This window comes from Pseudoliparis swirei, chromosome 11 (assembly GCF_029220125.1).
Source record: "Pseudoliparis swirei isolate HS2019 ecotype Mariana Trench chromosome 11, NWPU_hadal_v1, whole genome shotgun sequence".
Lineage (NCBI taxonomy): Eukaryota > Metazoa > Chordata > Actinopteri > Perciformes > Liparidae > Pseudoliparis > Pseudoliparis swirei.
This window is the reverse complement of record NC_079398.1, coordinates 15,462,755-15,475,445: the sequence shown is the minus strand read 5'-3', so window position 1 is coordinate 15,475,445 and position 12,691 is coordinate 15,462,755. Positions and strand designations below refer to the sequence as shown.

General features: G+C 40.3%; 1 protein-coding gene across 3 annotated transcripts; it reads right to left on the bottom strand.

Annotated features, from left to right (window-relative positions):
• Positions 1–7,636: 7,636 nt before the first annotated feature.
• ccdc65 (coiled-coil domain containing 65) lies at positions 7,637–12,318 on the bottom strand. 3 transcript variants are annotated; one of them, XM_056426511.1, is made up of 10 exons: positions 11,205–12,318; positions 10,369–10,500; positions 9,782–9,951; positions 9,531–9,698; positions 9,200–9,369; positions 8,985–9,135; positions 8,697–8,870; positions 8,396–8,614; positions 8,199–8,309; positions 7,637–7,965 (listed from the first exon to the last, which is right to left on the bottom strand). In XM_056426511.1, the coding sequence occupies exons 1-10, from the start codon at positions 11,257–11,259 to the stop codon at positions 7,660–7,662; spliced, it is 1,656 nt and encodes a 551-aa protein (XP_056282486.1). In that variant the 5' UTR covers positions 11,260–12,318; the 3' UTR covers positions 7,637–7,659. The 3 variants fall into 3 exon arrangements, with proteins under 3 accessions (XP_056282486.1, XP_056282488.1, XP_056282487.1); XM_056426513.1 differs by having other exon boundaries at positions 10,369–12,318; XM_056426512.1 differs by lacking the exon at positions 10,369–10,500.
• Between the last annotated feature and the right edge of the window lie 373 nt (positions 12,319–12,691).

The window sequence follows — 12,691 nt, the reverse complement described above, 5'->3', positions numbered from 1 at the left end:
GCTGCTGCTGCTCCGCTCCTCCTTCAGCCCACATAGTGCACAGCCACAATAAAACCACCGTGATGCTCCTGAACACAACACCTTAATCAAAAACATGTTCTGCGTCTCAGCGAGTCTTTTTACCACAAGACCGGCGGCTCGATTCCCTTATTAGTTGGAGTGCTTCAGCACTCCAACTAAGCCACATATTTAAATACTTTTGTTATTTTTAATTCATCAGTTCCTATGGAGAAAATCTTCAACTTTAAAAAGCTTACAGTATCTTCATATTTTTAGCAAATTCAGCAATTTAATTTTTTTACTGTTCAGATAACCTTCAGCTATTACTGTATGTTTTCAAATATTTAAATGGTTAATATTTTTATTGAATAAATAATGAATGGGATCCAATGGTGGAAATCTTCAAATCCGCTTAAACTTGTTCAACTTTAAAAGCTTACAATATCGGCATACATTCAGCTAAAGAAACAATTCCACCTTTAAAATGTTGACAAGTGTTAGCTATAACTTTATTATTCAGCTTCTTTTGATAGCTCTTATAGTGATTTAACTGTCCCCGTTTTAGTTTTGTGTTTTTCCGCTCCTTTTTTGTAACTTTTATAACCTTTCATACTTTTTTACTACTTTTTAAATTTTTTATATGGAGGTTAGTTTTTTAGGATAAATGGGTGGGGCTGCAAGGGAGTGTACACTCAAAAAAATATTTAAGCCCAAAAGTTAAAATGGATGCATTTCAATTAAATGACAATTTTCCATCTATTTTGATCACATAGCTCGAATGTAAAAAATCAAATTTCAATCCATGTTTCTTAATCATGTTCATTCAACATGAATAAATTAGATAACTCAACATTAAATCAATTAAATTGCACTTACTCAGGTAGTATGCATAAACCCAATGTATTTGGTTAGATTACATGAACCTAATATTTTGAAAAAGCCACACATGTCAAATTAAAGTCAAACATGTATTTATTAAACATATAACATCACAACTCTTCAGGTTTTTTTTGCCTCGCCATACCACTTAAATGAACACAATTTGGAAGCTTCTGGAATAAATGGCAGGCCTCAGTGAGGGAATAATATTGACCACCGAACATTAGCACCAGGCGTCAGTGAAAGGGAATGATCTTGACCCATGAACAAGATTTGTCTTAATATACCACTATCTAACACAAATAATATTGTTAATGAGCAAATGTCAATACAAATTAAAGTTTGTTTTGGTTCCTTAAGTGGGGAGAAAAAGACAATCCTGATTGCTCTTTAAGATCTAAAATAAAATGTAAAACAAAACATGAGGCCTTCAGACCTATAAGTGAGTTTACTGGAGCATCTTAATTTTAAGTACTTGAACCTTAGGAGAAAGATTGTTGCCATCCAAGTTCATCAGCACCTTCTGGAGGAACTCAAATGTGAATTTGAGCCCTTGTGGGTAGCTCATGTTGAGACAGTAAATCAGTCCAAAAAGCATGGAAAATCCAAAAGAAACGCTTCCCAGGTTGCTTAGCAGCTCCACACCCTCGATCACCACTCCGACATGCTCAGGCTCTTCCCCTGCATCAGCACCCTCTTTCCGAACGACATGAAGTCCCATGGTGGCCGACTCCTGTCCGCTTCTTCCAAGTTGCGGTTCTATGGGCAAGAAACCACAAATTGACCCGAGTGCCGCTTAAATACTAAAAAGATTCCAACAAGTATCATCAGTAGTCAAAGACCAGAGTGAAATAACATCGACTTACCATGTATTCCTTGATGAGAGTTTCATCATCCTCATTGAGGTAGACACAGAGGCTTCTTAGGACACGTTCTCGTCTGGAGTTTATGTCATCACACTGCAATTTAACAGAGAATATCTATGATTACTATCCCATAAAAAACAAGGCAGGTGCCAGGGCAGGTACCAGGGCAGCCAGCAAGAAGAGAAAGACCTGGGAGGCACATGGAGCTGCGGAAGGGGACAGCAGATATCAGGCTTAACCTATTATGAATTGCCAACCATCATGCTGGTGAATTTCTCTCAACTCACTATTAAGGCCGACTTGTCTTTTGTGCAGAAGAACTGAAAGAGGACTAAGCTGGAGTGCTGTTGTTTCCTGGAGACGGTAACAACACACTGGACTGAGCTTGACTAAGAAGATATCCAACTCTACTTTTGAAGTAAACATCGCCGTTTACAAAAACATTAGTTAAATATCATTTTGCGAAGAAATTAGAAGGTAGGAAATACATTAGAGCGATTCAACATATTTATTAGACAACAAGGAACCATATAATCAAGGAATTTGGAAAAGAAACAAAAAACTAGTTGTTTTGATTCATGCTCTGTTGGTTACCTTTAAGTGATTGATTATTATTATTATTTAGATGCCTACCTGTCTTCGTGCAACAAACATATCTCGGCATTTTAACCCTGACTTTGCCTTCCGTGTTCCATGTTTGGACAGGCTCGGCTCTTACAGTGTCAACTACTAAATGGCAAAGTTCATATACCTGAGGCGTCCTCTCCATGATGCGTCTAATCTTCTTTCCAGCAGTCCCGCCTCTCTTGCTGAAGAGCTTGGTTAGGTCAGCGGAGTATCTGTCAAGTTGTGCCATGAACTTGGTTTGTAGAGGCATAGTTGTGATCCGCATGAATTCTGCATTAACCTGAGAAAAGTAACAAAGAAAAAGGCAGCATTGGAGTTATTATAATATATTGCATTAAAAAACCTTTCCATTAATAAGATGCTCAAAGCGCTGTGAGAAAGAGGTTGTGGGGGAAGAGGAAAGTGGGTACACCTCATCACAACTAAGAATGTAAACTATTCATCAGATAATGAATTGAGAACTGAAACATTTTAACTTTTGAATTGTTATATAACTTATAACTGCGCTGTTTAGTTTCCCCTGTCTGTTGTTCCAAAGTCCTGGGACTGAAATACTGGACTACAACGGGGTGAGGGATCTAAAGAGCTGCAGACAAGTGTAAACGAATCTTACCGCAGTTATCTAGCTAACAGCATGAAAGCTAACCCTGCATCTCTTTCTGACTATTCTGCTCTGAACCTCTTTTATTCTGTAAACCTCTGAAACCCAGCCCCATGTTTCTTAAAGCTGCTCTGAACCTCTCATGCCTAAAGTTACAGTGTGTTGATAGTTGTTATTGGACCGTGTTGAGCACGCTGTGTTTTCTTGAAATAAAGCTTTGTTTTTTACAATATTCTACTCAAAACCTCTTTTCTTCTCATTGTTGAGTGCTACTTAAACCGCGCCGCCCAATAAATGTCACCAGCCGCCACTGGTTACGGTGCATGTCCAATAGCACAATTCACACGCGACGATCAATGTTAATCCAGGGCATGAATCCCCCCCCGTTTGTGTTCGCAACCACCGCCATTACCAACTCTCGTCAACAACTGTGTAATCTGCATTATGCCATGCTTTGGCAGAGCTCATTGTCGTTAACTAGTGCGAGCCACCTGACGTAAACCATGCCAAAATACTAAGGGCACAAGCCATTGCACAACATAAGCCAAGGGATTTGTGATACCATTGTGAAAGCAATGCATAGCATATTTATGGTGTTTCATGACTATTTTCCCAGCCAGGTTACCCAGCTAGTTAGCTAGCTAAATCATTCGCGCTAGCTAAATCGTTAGCTAGTGCTAGTTACAGTGCTAGATAACTCGCCTTAATGAAAAAAGAAACGCTTATATTTCAGAAAATCTATTCTAACGTTACCCATTAAGCATGTGGGCATCTAATAATCGGTTTCTAGTTAACTAAAACGGATAAAAAGCTTACCAAACTCGGTCCTTCCATCAGCACGAGGTCTGTTGCTCTGCCGGTTCTGGGATGAAAGAATGGTGCCCGTGCCTGCCTCAGGTTGATCGAATTAAATCCAGTGAAACAATTAAATAGACTTAATGTGAATTAATCAAATTTCATTTCCGATTGAACTGGTTTATGTTGTATTTAATGTATATGGATGGATATAATATATGATGTATTTACTTTAAACAGGTTTAATTTAAATGTCATGCTTAAAGTTTATTATGGGTGTATAGTGGCTAGCACTATCACCTCACAGCAAGAGGGCTGACGGTTCAATTCCCTGTCGGGGTGGTCCTTTCTGTGAGGTCTTTGCATGTTCTCCCTTTGGCAGCGTTGGTTCCCTCTCCACCTCCCTCCCACAGTCCATAGACTTGCTCAGGTTAATTGAGCTCTAAATTGCCTATAGGTGTGTATGGTTTTAAATTTGTTATTACTTTTTTACTTTTTAACATTTGTTATAACTTTTTGTAACTTTTTTATAACTTTTCATACCTTTTTACTACTTTTTAACTTTTTTATATGGAGGTTAATTTTTAGGTTAGATGGGTGGGGCTGCTCCTGACTGAAGATTAATGCAGACTCATACCAACTAAATTACTTGGTTATTAGCTGTATTTGTTTTTCATATTAGTTAAGAATGAACCTCGCTACTGTATAACTTAGTTCGCTTCTTTGTATTACTTTATTACTTTTTAAATTGTTTATAATTTTTTTTACTTTTTTAATTAATTTTTAACTTTTTTAAACTTTGTAATTACTTTTTTATAAATTTTTATGACTTTTTAGTACTTTTTAAATGTTTACAATTTTTTTATTAATTTTAAAGAAATTACCACTTTTTAGTACTTTTTAATGATTTTTTTATAGCTTTTAAACTTTTTTGTAACTTACTTTTTAATAATTTTTTATAACTTTTAAACTTTTTAATAACTTTTTGTACTTTTTAACTTTGTACAAATTTTTTATAACTTTCAATTTGTTATGACTTTTGTACTTTAAATTCATTAAACTTTTATTTACTTTTTAATTACTTTTGTACTTTTTTTATTACTATTGTACTTTTTATTACATTTGTACTTTTTCATTACTTTTGTACTTTTTTTGTACTTTTGTACTTTTAATTACGTTTCAATTTTTTTTCTTTTATTATTTTTCATAACTATTAATTTGTATTACTTTACAGTGATATTGATTCAATAACAGTTATATTTTTCCAGTTACAGCACTCAAAGAACGATTCAAGCCCTGCTGAGATGACACATTTAAATATGGTTTGATACATTTAATTAAATTAACTACACAAATGAACATATTTATATTTAATGGGTGTAACACAAAATGTAGGAATTCTTTCTATTATTAGATTTTTTTAGGTTAGATGGGTGGGGTTGCACGGTGGTGTAGTGGCTAGCACTGTCGCCTCACAGCAAGAGGGCCGTGGGTTAAATTCCCGGTCGGGGTGGTCCTTCTGTGAGGACTTTGCATGTTCTCTCTCCCTTGGTGGGTTCCCTCTCCAGCTCCCTCCCACACTCCAAAGACTTGCTCAGGTTAATTGATCTCTAAATTGCCTATAGGTGTGAGTGTGAATCGTTTTAAATGTGTTATTACTTTTGAATTTTTTTAATAACTTTTTGTAACTTTTTTATAACTTTTCATACTTTTTTACTACTTTTTTACTTTTTTATATGGAGGTTAGTTTTTTAGGTTAGATGGGTGGGGCTGCTCCTGACTGAAGATTAATGCAGACTCATACCAACTAAATTACTTGGTTAATCCCCTTGGCAGCGTGGGTTCCCTCTCCAGCTTCCTCCCAAAGACATGCTCATGTTAATTAGTTGGAATGCACAATGGAGAAAGTCTTCAACTTTAAAAGCTTCTAATATCTTCATACTTTCAGCCAAATCAATTAATTTTTTTAAATGTTCACATAGCCTTCACCTATTACTGTATATTTTCAAATATTTGTTATTTGTTATTACTGTAAATTTTCAAATGATTAATTGTTTTATGGAATAAATAATGAATGGGATCCAATGGTGGAAATCTTCAAATCCGCTTAAACATGTTCAACTTTAAAAGCTTACAATATCGGCATACATTCAGCAAAAGAAACAATTCCACCTTTAAAATGTCGACAGAAGTGTTAGCTATAACTTTATCATTCAGCTTCTTTTGATAGCTCTTATAGTTATTTAACTGTCCCCGTTTTAGTTTTGTGTTTTTCCTCTCCTCTTGGAGTTTTCAATGGGTGTGGGGAAGTCTAGAGCTGTGATGTTATCGCTAGAGGGGACAGCTGCGTCAGGATCAAGCGGAAATTATTTTTGTATATCGTCACTACGGCCACAATTCTTACATTTTAGGCATTATGTTTTGGTAAAGTAGAGAATATTGTGCTCGCCGTAGACATGTGACTGTGGAATCTAACAGTTTCCCAGATTTTTCTAGAGAAGCCTTAATGAGGGGAGAACTCCACCTTTCTGCTCAGTCATCTCCATTGAAAATCTGACAACATTTTAACTTTTTTAAAGCAAACAGGAACACTTTCTTAACTGTGATTAAACTCTCATTTCTAAACCTAAAAAACATTTAAGGACATGTAAACGTTCACAAAAGCCTTGAGCATCTCCTAATGTAGACACCTTTAGGATCAGAGGTTATGGTTCTCTATCAAATCTAAATGTTCTAACAGGTTGCTTTCATCAGATTCTGAGCTGTCTGTCTCTGTCCCACAGGTGTTTGACGTTAGGCTAATCAGAGGCGGATCTCACACACACTCTTGTTTATGATACATTGTGAACCCCACACACACACACACACACACACACAGACCAACGTTTGTGCGTGTGTGGCCCCGTGCGCGTGCGTGTGTCTTTAAATGGAGAGATATCAGAGGAGAACCAGCTTCAGAGTTTCTCAGGTCACATTTAACCCACAAAAATAACAAGCATATCGGCGCGTTCGGCTGAATCTTTCCTCTCTATTGATTCTACTATTTTGGTGATTTGATCATGTTTTGTTGACAGGGTTTAACAAATGCTTTTGTAGAAAATCCACTCAGTGTTTAGATCTCGTCTATCCTTCACCATGGTTTCTCCCTCTCTTTTTTTGTATTTATGTTTCTCCTTTTGACTCTCAATTTCTTTCTCTCTCTGACTTTCCTCCCCTCTCTCATTTCTTGGATTGTGATTCATATCTTTGAATATTTAGAAGATAAAGTTTTGCTTATCTTTTCCAGTTATAACTTTCCACTCAATATTTTTGTGCTTCAACATTTTCAGCAGGAAGTTTCCCATTTTGATATGTTCAGATGTTTAAGCTATTTTCAGCCTATTTCAGCTGTTGGCAGCTATTTTCAGCTATGTTCAGCTTTAAAAAATAATATTTCAGCTATTTTCAGACATGTTCAGCTATTTTCAAACATTTTCAGCAATTTATTTTTCAGCTTCAAGCTTTCAGATGTTAGCATTCCAACGCATTTTCAGCAGGAAATGCATTTTCTAGTCTGTATTCAACTTATTCCATTTTTTCCGTACCTTTTTTGTCCCTCTTCTAGTTATTAAAGATAATGGCTCATCATATCTTTAGAGGCTCCCAGGTCCACATTCCTCAAAGCGTCAACAAGAAGATGGCTGGGCCAACATATAGTATATATTTATATATAATTACATATAATTATGATCATTATTAATCATGATCATTATTGCTAATTCTAATAATTAGGACTTCATGCTCTAACCCGTGGGCATTTCAGTGACGTGTAAAATCGGAGGAGAAACCAGAGAGATGAGACATTTAGGGACTGCTGGGAGACGGGAGCTTCAGAGGACCATCGAGGAGTTTTTATTTCATCAAAGAACAATGAGAAGGATTGACATTCACAACGACGTCACAGCGAGGGTTTGCCAGCGTGGGTGGCCGTGATGACGGTGTGGGGGGCGGGGCCACGGGGGCCCGCTGCACCGTGAGCAGAGCGTGGCGCGTGCCGAGCTCCTGGTCGCTGACCGTCATGGCATCCATCTGCCGCCGCAGCCGCCGCCGCAGCCGCCGGTTGTCTCCACTCAGATCGTCTCTGCGTGTCCTCAGAGACGCTCGCTGGAGGACAGACGAGTTCATCCTCATCCTCAGCTGCTGCAGCGCTGACATGTCCTGCAGAAACACAGGTCACTGAAGGCAACACCATCGACTCCTCACTGTGTCACATGAACGTTGTCTTGTCTTCGTCTTCTACATCCTACCCTCGTCTCCTACATCTTGTCTTCCTCACCTACGCCCTTTCTTCGTCTCCTACATCCTACCCTCGTCTCGTCTTCCTCATCTACGCCCTTTCTTCATCTCCTACGTCCTGCCCTCGACAAGAGGAAGAAGTGGACTCGTCCTACCTCGTCCGGTCCCTCTGTCTCTGGGCCAGTCGTCTCCTGTCTCCTTACGAAGACGTCCTGCTTTCTCTCCAGTTTACGAACCATGTCGGCAACTTGTAAAACCTTGAGACCCTGAAAGCAGCACGGCAGAAGGATGGATGAGAGGACGGGTGAGAGGACGACTCGGACAAACAGGAAGTGAGACAGACATGCGTCACCTTGGCGACGTCGGCCTTCAGTCTCCCGGCGGCCGCGGCGCTCTGGAGGGTCAGCGCGGTGAGACGCGTCCAGGCTGCCGCGCTGTCCCCGACCAGCTCGTCCCGGAGCGAGCGCGTCCTCCTGCTCACGTGTCCACAGGCCGCTTTCAGGACCGCCGCTGAAGCCTGATGCTCCTCCTCTCTCACGCTCACCTCCACCCGCAGGCGGACCACCTCCTGCTGGAGGAGGACGAGGCGGTCACATGTGTCTGTATTGATGAGGTATTGATGAAGTATTGGTGAAGTATTGATGAGGTCATACCTGCAGTAAACTCGCGGCCTGCTCGTCCCGGCCCGTCTGTGTTTGGAGGTGCTGGCTGTCCGCCTGCCCCTTCTTCAGCTTCTCTTCTCCGCTGCAGCAGATCTGCGCCTCCTCCTGGTTCTGGAGGGTCTCCTTCCTCAGCTGCTCCTTCTTCTCAAAGATCATAGCTGCTATCTGTAGGGAGATCAGGTCTGCTATAAAATATATATATATGTATATATATATATGTATATATATATATACATACATATATATATATATGTATATGTGTAGAGAGCGAGCCTATACCCTTCGATTGTGAGATTCCTCAATCGCCCAGATGCGTTTACGGTACAGTTTGTGGACGTCGTCCATCGCAGCTTTGTGCTGCTGCTCCACTGAGAACACGCCGTCCTCCACATCAGCTCGCCGCTGCACCGCCTCACACAGCAGCTGCTTCCTGGGGGGGGGGGGGGGTCATACCAGAGAGGTGGGGAGGGAGGAGGTAGGAGGAGCACACTCACCTCTCCTGGGAGCACCTCCCGCCCAGCTGCTGCAGCTCCTCCTCCCACTGCTCCTGCAGCCTCGTCACACGCTCACGCTGCAGCGCCAACAGAAGCTCCGCCTGCTGCAGGTGGACACGCCTCACCTGGGACCGCTGAAGCTCCGCCTCCTGGAGATCACGCCCCAGAGTCTGAAACACAGAGCGGGAGGCTGAGGAGGAGGAGAAGGAGCAGGAGAAAGAAGAAGAAGAAGAAGAGGATGAGCGGCAAGAGGAAGAACAGGAGCAGCAGCAGGAGGAAGAAGAGGAGCAGCAGCAGGAGGAAGAGGAGGAGGAGCAGCAGGAGGCCCCACCTTGACCACGCTGTCCAGGCCGTCCAGCTCCCTCTCACAGCTCGGCCTCAGCTCCTCTACGCCTCCTCTCAGTTCTCCTGCTGGTGTCAGGCGGAGAAGCGACCTCCAGCCTTCGTTGAGCTTCAGCAGGTTGACGGCCGAGTTCTTCTCCTCCTTCCTCAGCTTGTCCTGCTCCACAGGAGGAGGTGCAGCGGGTCAGGGCCTTTACTCTGGTTATGGTATATATCATGGTATATTATGGGATGTAAGACCTCCAGGAACAGAGTGAGGATCTCCTCCTTCTTCTTCTTCATCTCCTCCTCAGCCCGAGACCTCTGCTGCAGGAGCATCAGCCTCTCCTCCTCCGTCTTTCCTTCTCTGTTCTTCGGCATGATCCTCCCCCTCTTCCTCCTCCTCTTCTTGCTCTTTGTTTGATGTCTGACTGGAGAGCACAGTGACGTTTCATTTCAGAGTATAAAATACAAACACACACACATATATATAGACACACGATTATTATTATTGTTCAGTTTTTGTAACCTCAACTTTTTTGTTTATCCTCTGACAGCAGCCGACACGTACAGATATATATATGTGTGTGTGTGTGTGTATATATACACACATATATATATGTATATATACACACATATATTTACAAGTGTGTATATATACACACATATATATATGTATATATGTGTATATATATATACACACACACACACATATCGATAACTGGTGGTAATTGGTAATAACTAATTACGTCAGTGAACAGTGAGGCAATGCTGCTTCCTTTAAACACCACAGCGAGTTGTCTCGTGCTCGGTGACGTCATGTCCGTGAACGGGACGGCCGTACGTACTGTGAATCTTTCGGTGGGACCGGCTCCTTCGGGCTGCAGCGCGGTGTTTGTTGTGGTCGCGTCTCCATGGCAACGGGCACGGAGAACCGGAAGTGGAGGGAACACACAGGATGTTCCCCCCAAAAATAAAAACTGAGCCGGTTTTAACTTAATATGAATTAATATATTTAAATTAAATGAAAAGAATCAACAGAAAACCAAAGTTGTCTTATTTATAGTGGAAATAAAACAATTTTTTTGGTCTGACAAAGCGCCTCTGAATTCGGTCATTTATTACATATATGTACATATATATATACATATGTATATATATATGTATAGACATATGTATATATATATGTATATACATATATACTAGGGCTGTCAATCGATTAAAAAAAATTAACTAATTAATCGCACATTTTGAAATTCATTAACCACTTAAGCCCCATTGCCCCACCTGTGGGGCAGATTTGATGTTTTGTTCTAAACTGTCTATAATATTATAATAAACATGAGCAAATATATTGATGTTGTACATCAAATTAAAGAAGACAACTGGGGCTACAAGTATCAGTGAGCCATTTAAACACAACTCAAACACCAACTGAAATAAAAATACAAATATCATAATCATAATTTTGTCAGGTGTCGGCCCACTCAGAACGTTTCCGTAGCTAGCGACATGTAGCTTTGTGCAATCATAAAAGAAGAGATGTTCAAAAGCAAGAGGACTTCACACAGATTCTAAATATCTTTACAGAATCCTTCTACACCAAAGTATCACGGAGATATAAGCCAAAGAACACAGAAATATGAATCGCTTCATAGCTTTACATTCAGCAAATTCAACATACTTTTGTTCTTGAGAAGAAGAAAAAACGTTTCTCTCCCCTGCATTCCAGCTGGCATGGCTTCAGTGTGTGTGTATGTCCCTTTAAAAACCAGGCGGACTTTTGGGGAAGCGTCATAATCAGCTGTCAGGAAGTTCAATTTCAGCAAATCGGATTTCACATTTCAAATATGGTGACGCCTTTCTGTCTCCTATTGGTTCACAGTGCTGTCAATCTTGTCTTTCTTGGTACCAATCGATTCTATTGGCTCTAAGTATTCCAATGACGTGTCGTTCTTTAAAATCCGCCCTTCCCCGGCGGAGATATCTGCACGCGCAACAGCTGCGCTGTGACAGATCCAAAAACCGGCTTTACGCACAGCACGCACGCGCACAGCACCACTTTGTTTGATCGTTTTTTTATCTTTGATTTACTGTTTTAAAGCCACATAATGATGTATTTGCATGTATTGATCACCACAAGTAAAAGTGAAAGTGAAATAAATGGTTTGGCACATGAGAAAAGTCAAATGGCACAGATGGTGCTTCAATGTGCCCAAATGCAAATTTTAGAGACCTCGCCTAAATTCTCTTTACTAAAAAGTCTCCATCTATTGTTCTGCTTTAATTTTTCTGAGTCAAACTTTGCAGAGAGTCTGTTCACAAGTTGTATTATTATCTGGGTGATTTTAGGCCTTTGCTGTGCATCCATCCAGGATATATTCATCCTGAAAGTGCTTTTTTTTCTAATCGAACCTGAAACTTCTATGAAAATAGAAGATTCATCTTTATTTACTCTTAACCAGTAACATATATGCTAATATTTACACATCTGAACAAAAGCTCATTGTGTTCCCTTTATTATAACACCAACATTATTCAAATAGCTTGTGTGGTTGCAGAGCTACACCCTTTTTAGTTTGGGTATGTCATTTTGAGCAGAAACCTAAAAAAACGGGTGGGGGTTAACAGGTTAATCGCGATTAAAAGATATGTTTTTCTTCTTTTTAAAGACAAAACTTCAGAGCTGTGTTTCAAAGAGGCTCCTACCTATAAAGTGCCAGCGAGGTATTTAATATTGTGGATGATAAATTGTTTCTTCAGTGAAACATCCAGATTAGTTAAAAAAAAGAAGTATATTTGAGACCCCATTGGTCCTGTCATCTTTATCATTAAACAGCAGCAGAACCAGTGGCCTTGGTAACTGACTGACATTCAAATATGTTAACCCGCGCATGTTCTCCATTTTACAAAAAAATGTAAATTCACCTTTTAAAGTCTTTTGCATATGACACATACCCACATCAAACATTCCAGAACAATCTCAGCTCTATTCAATGAGGCACAATGTCCTGCGCCGTGTTCTCTGGTTCTCTGACTGACAGGCTGCTAATGAGCCTTACCTGTGAGGTGGGAGGTCCTTTGTGATTTACTGAGTGTTCATTGGTTGTTTTTTTCGCTAAATGTTGACAGATAAACGGATTGACAAATCATGGTGAGTTTCGTGTGACG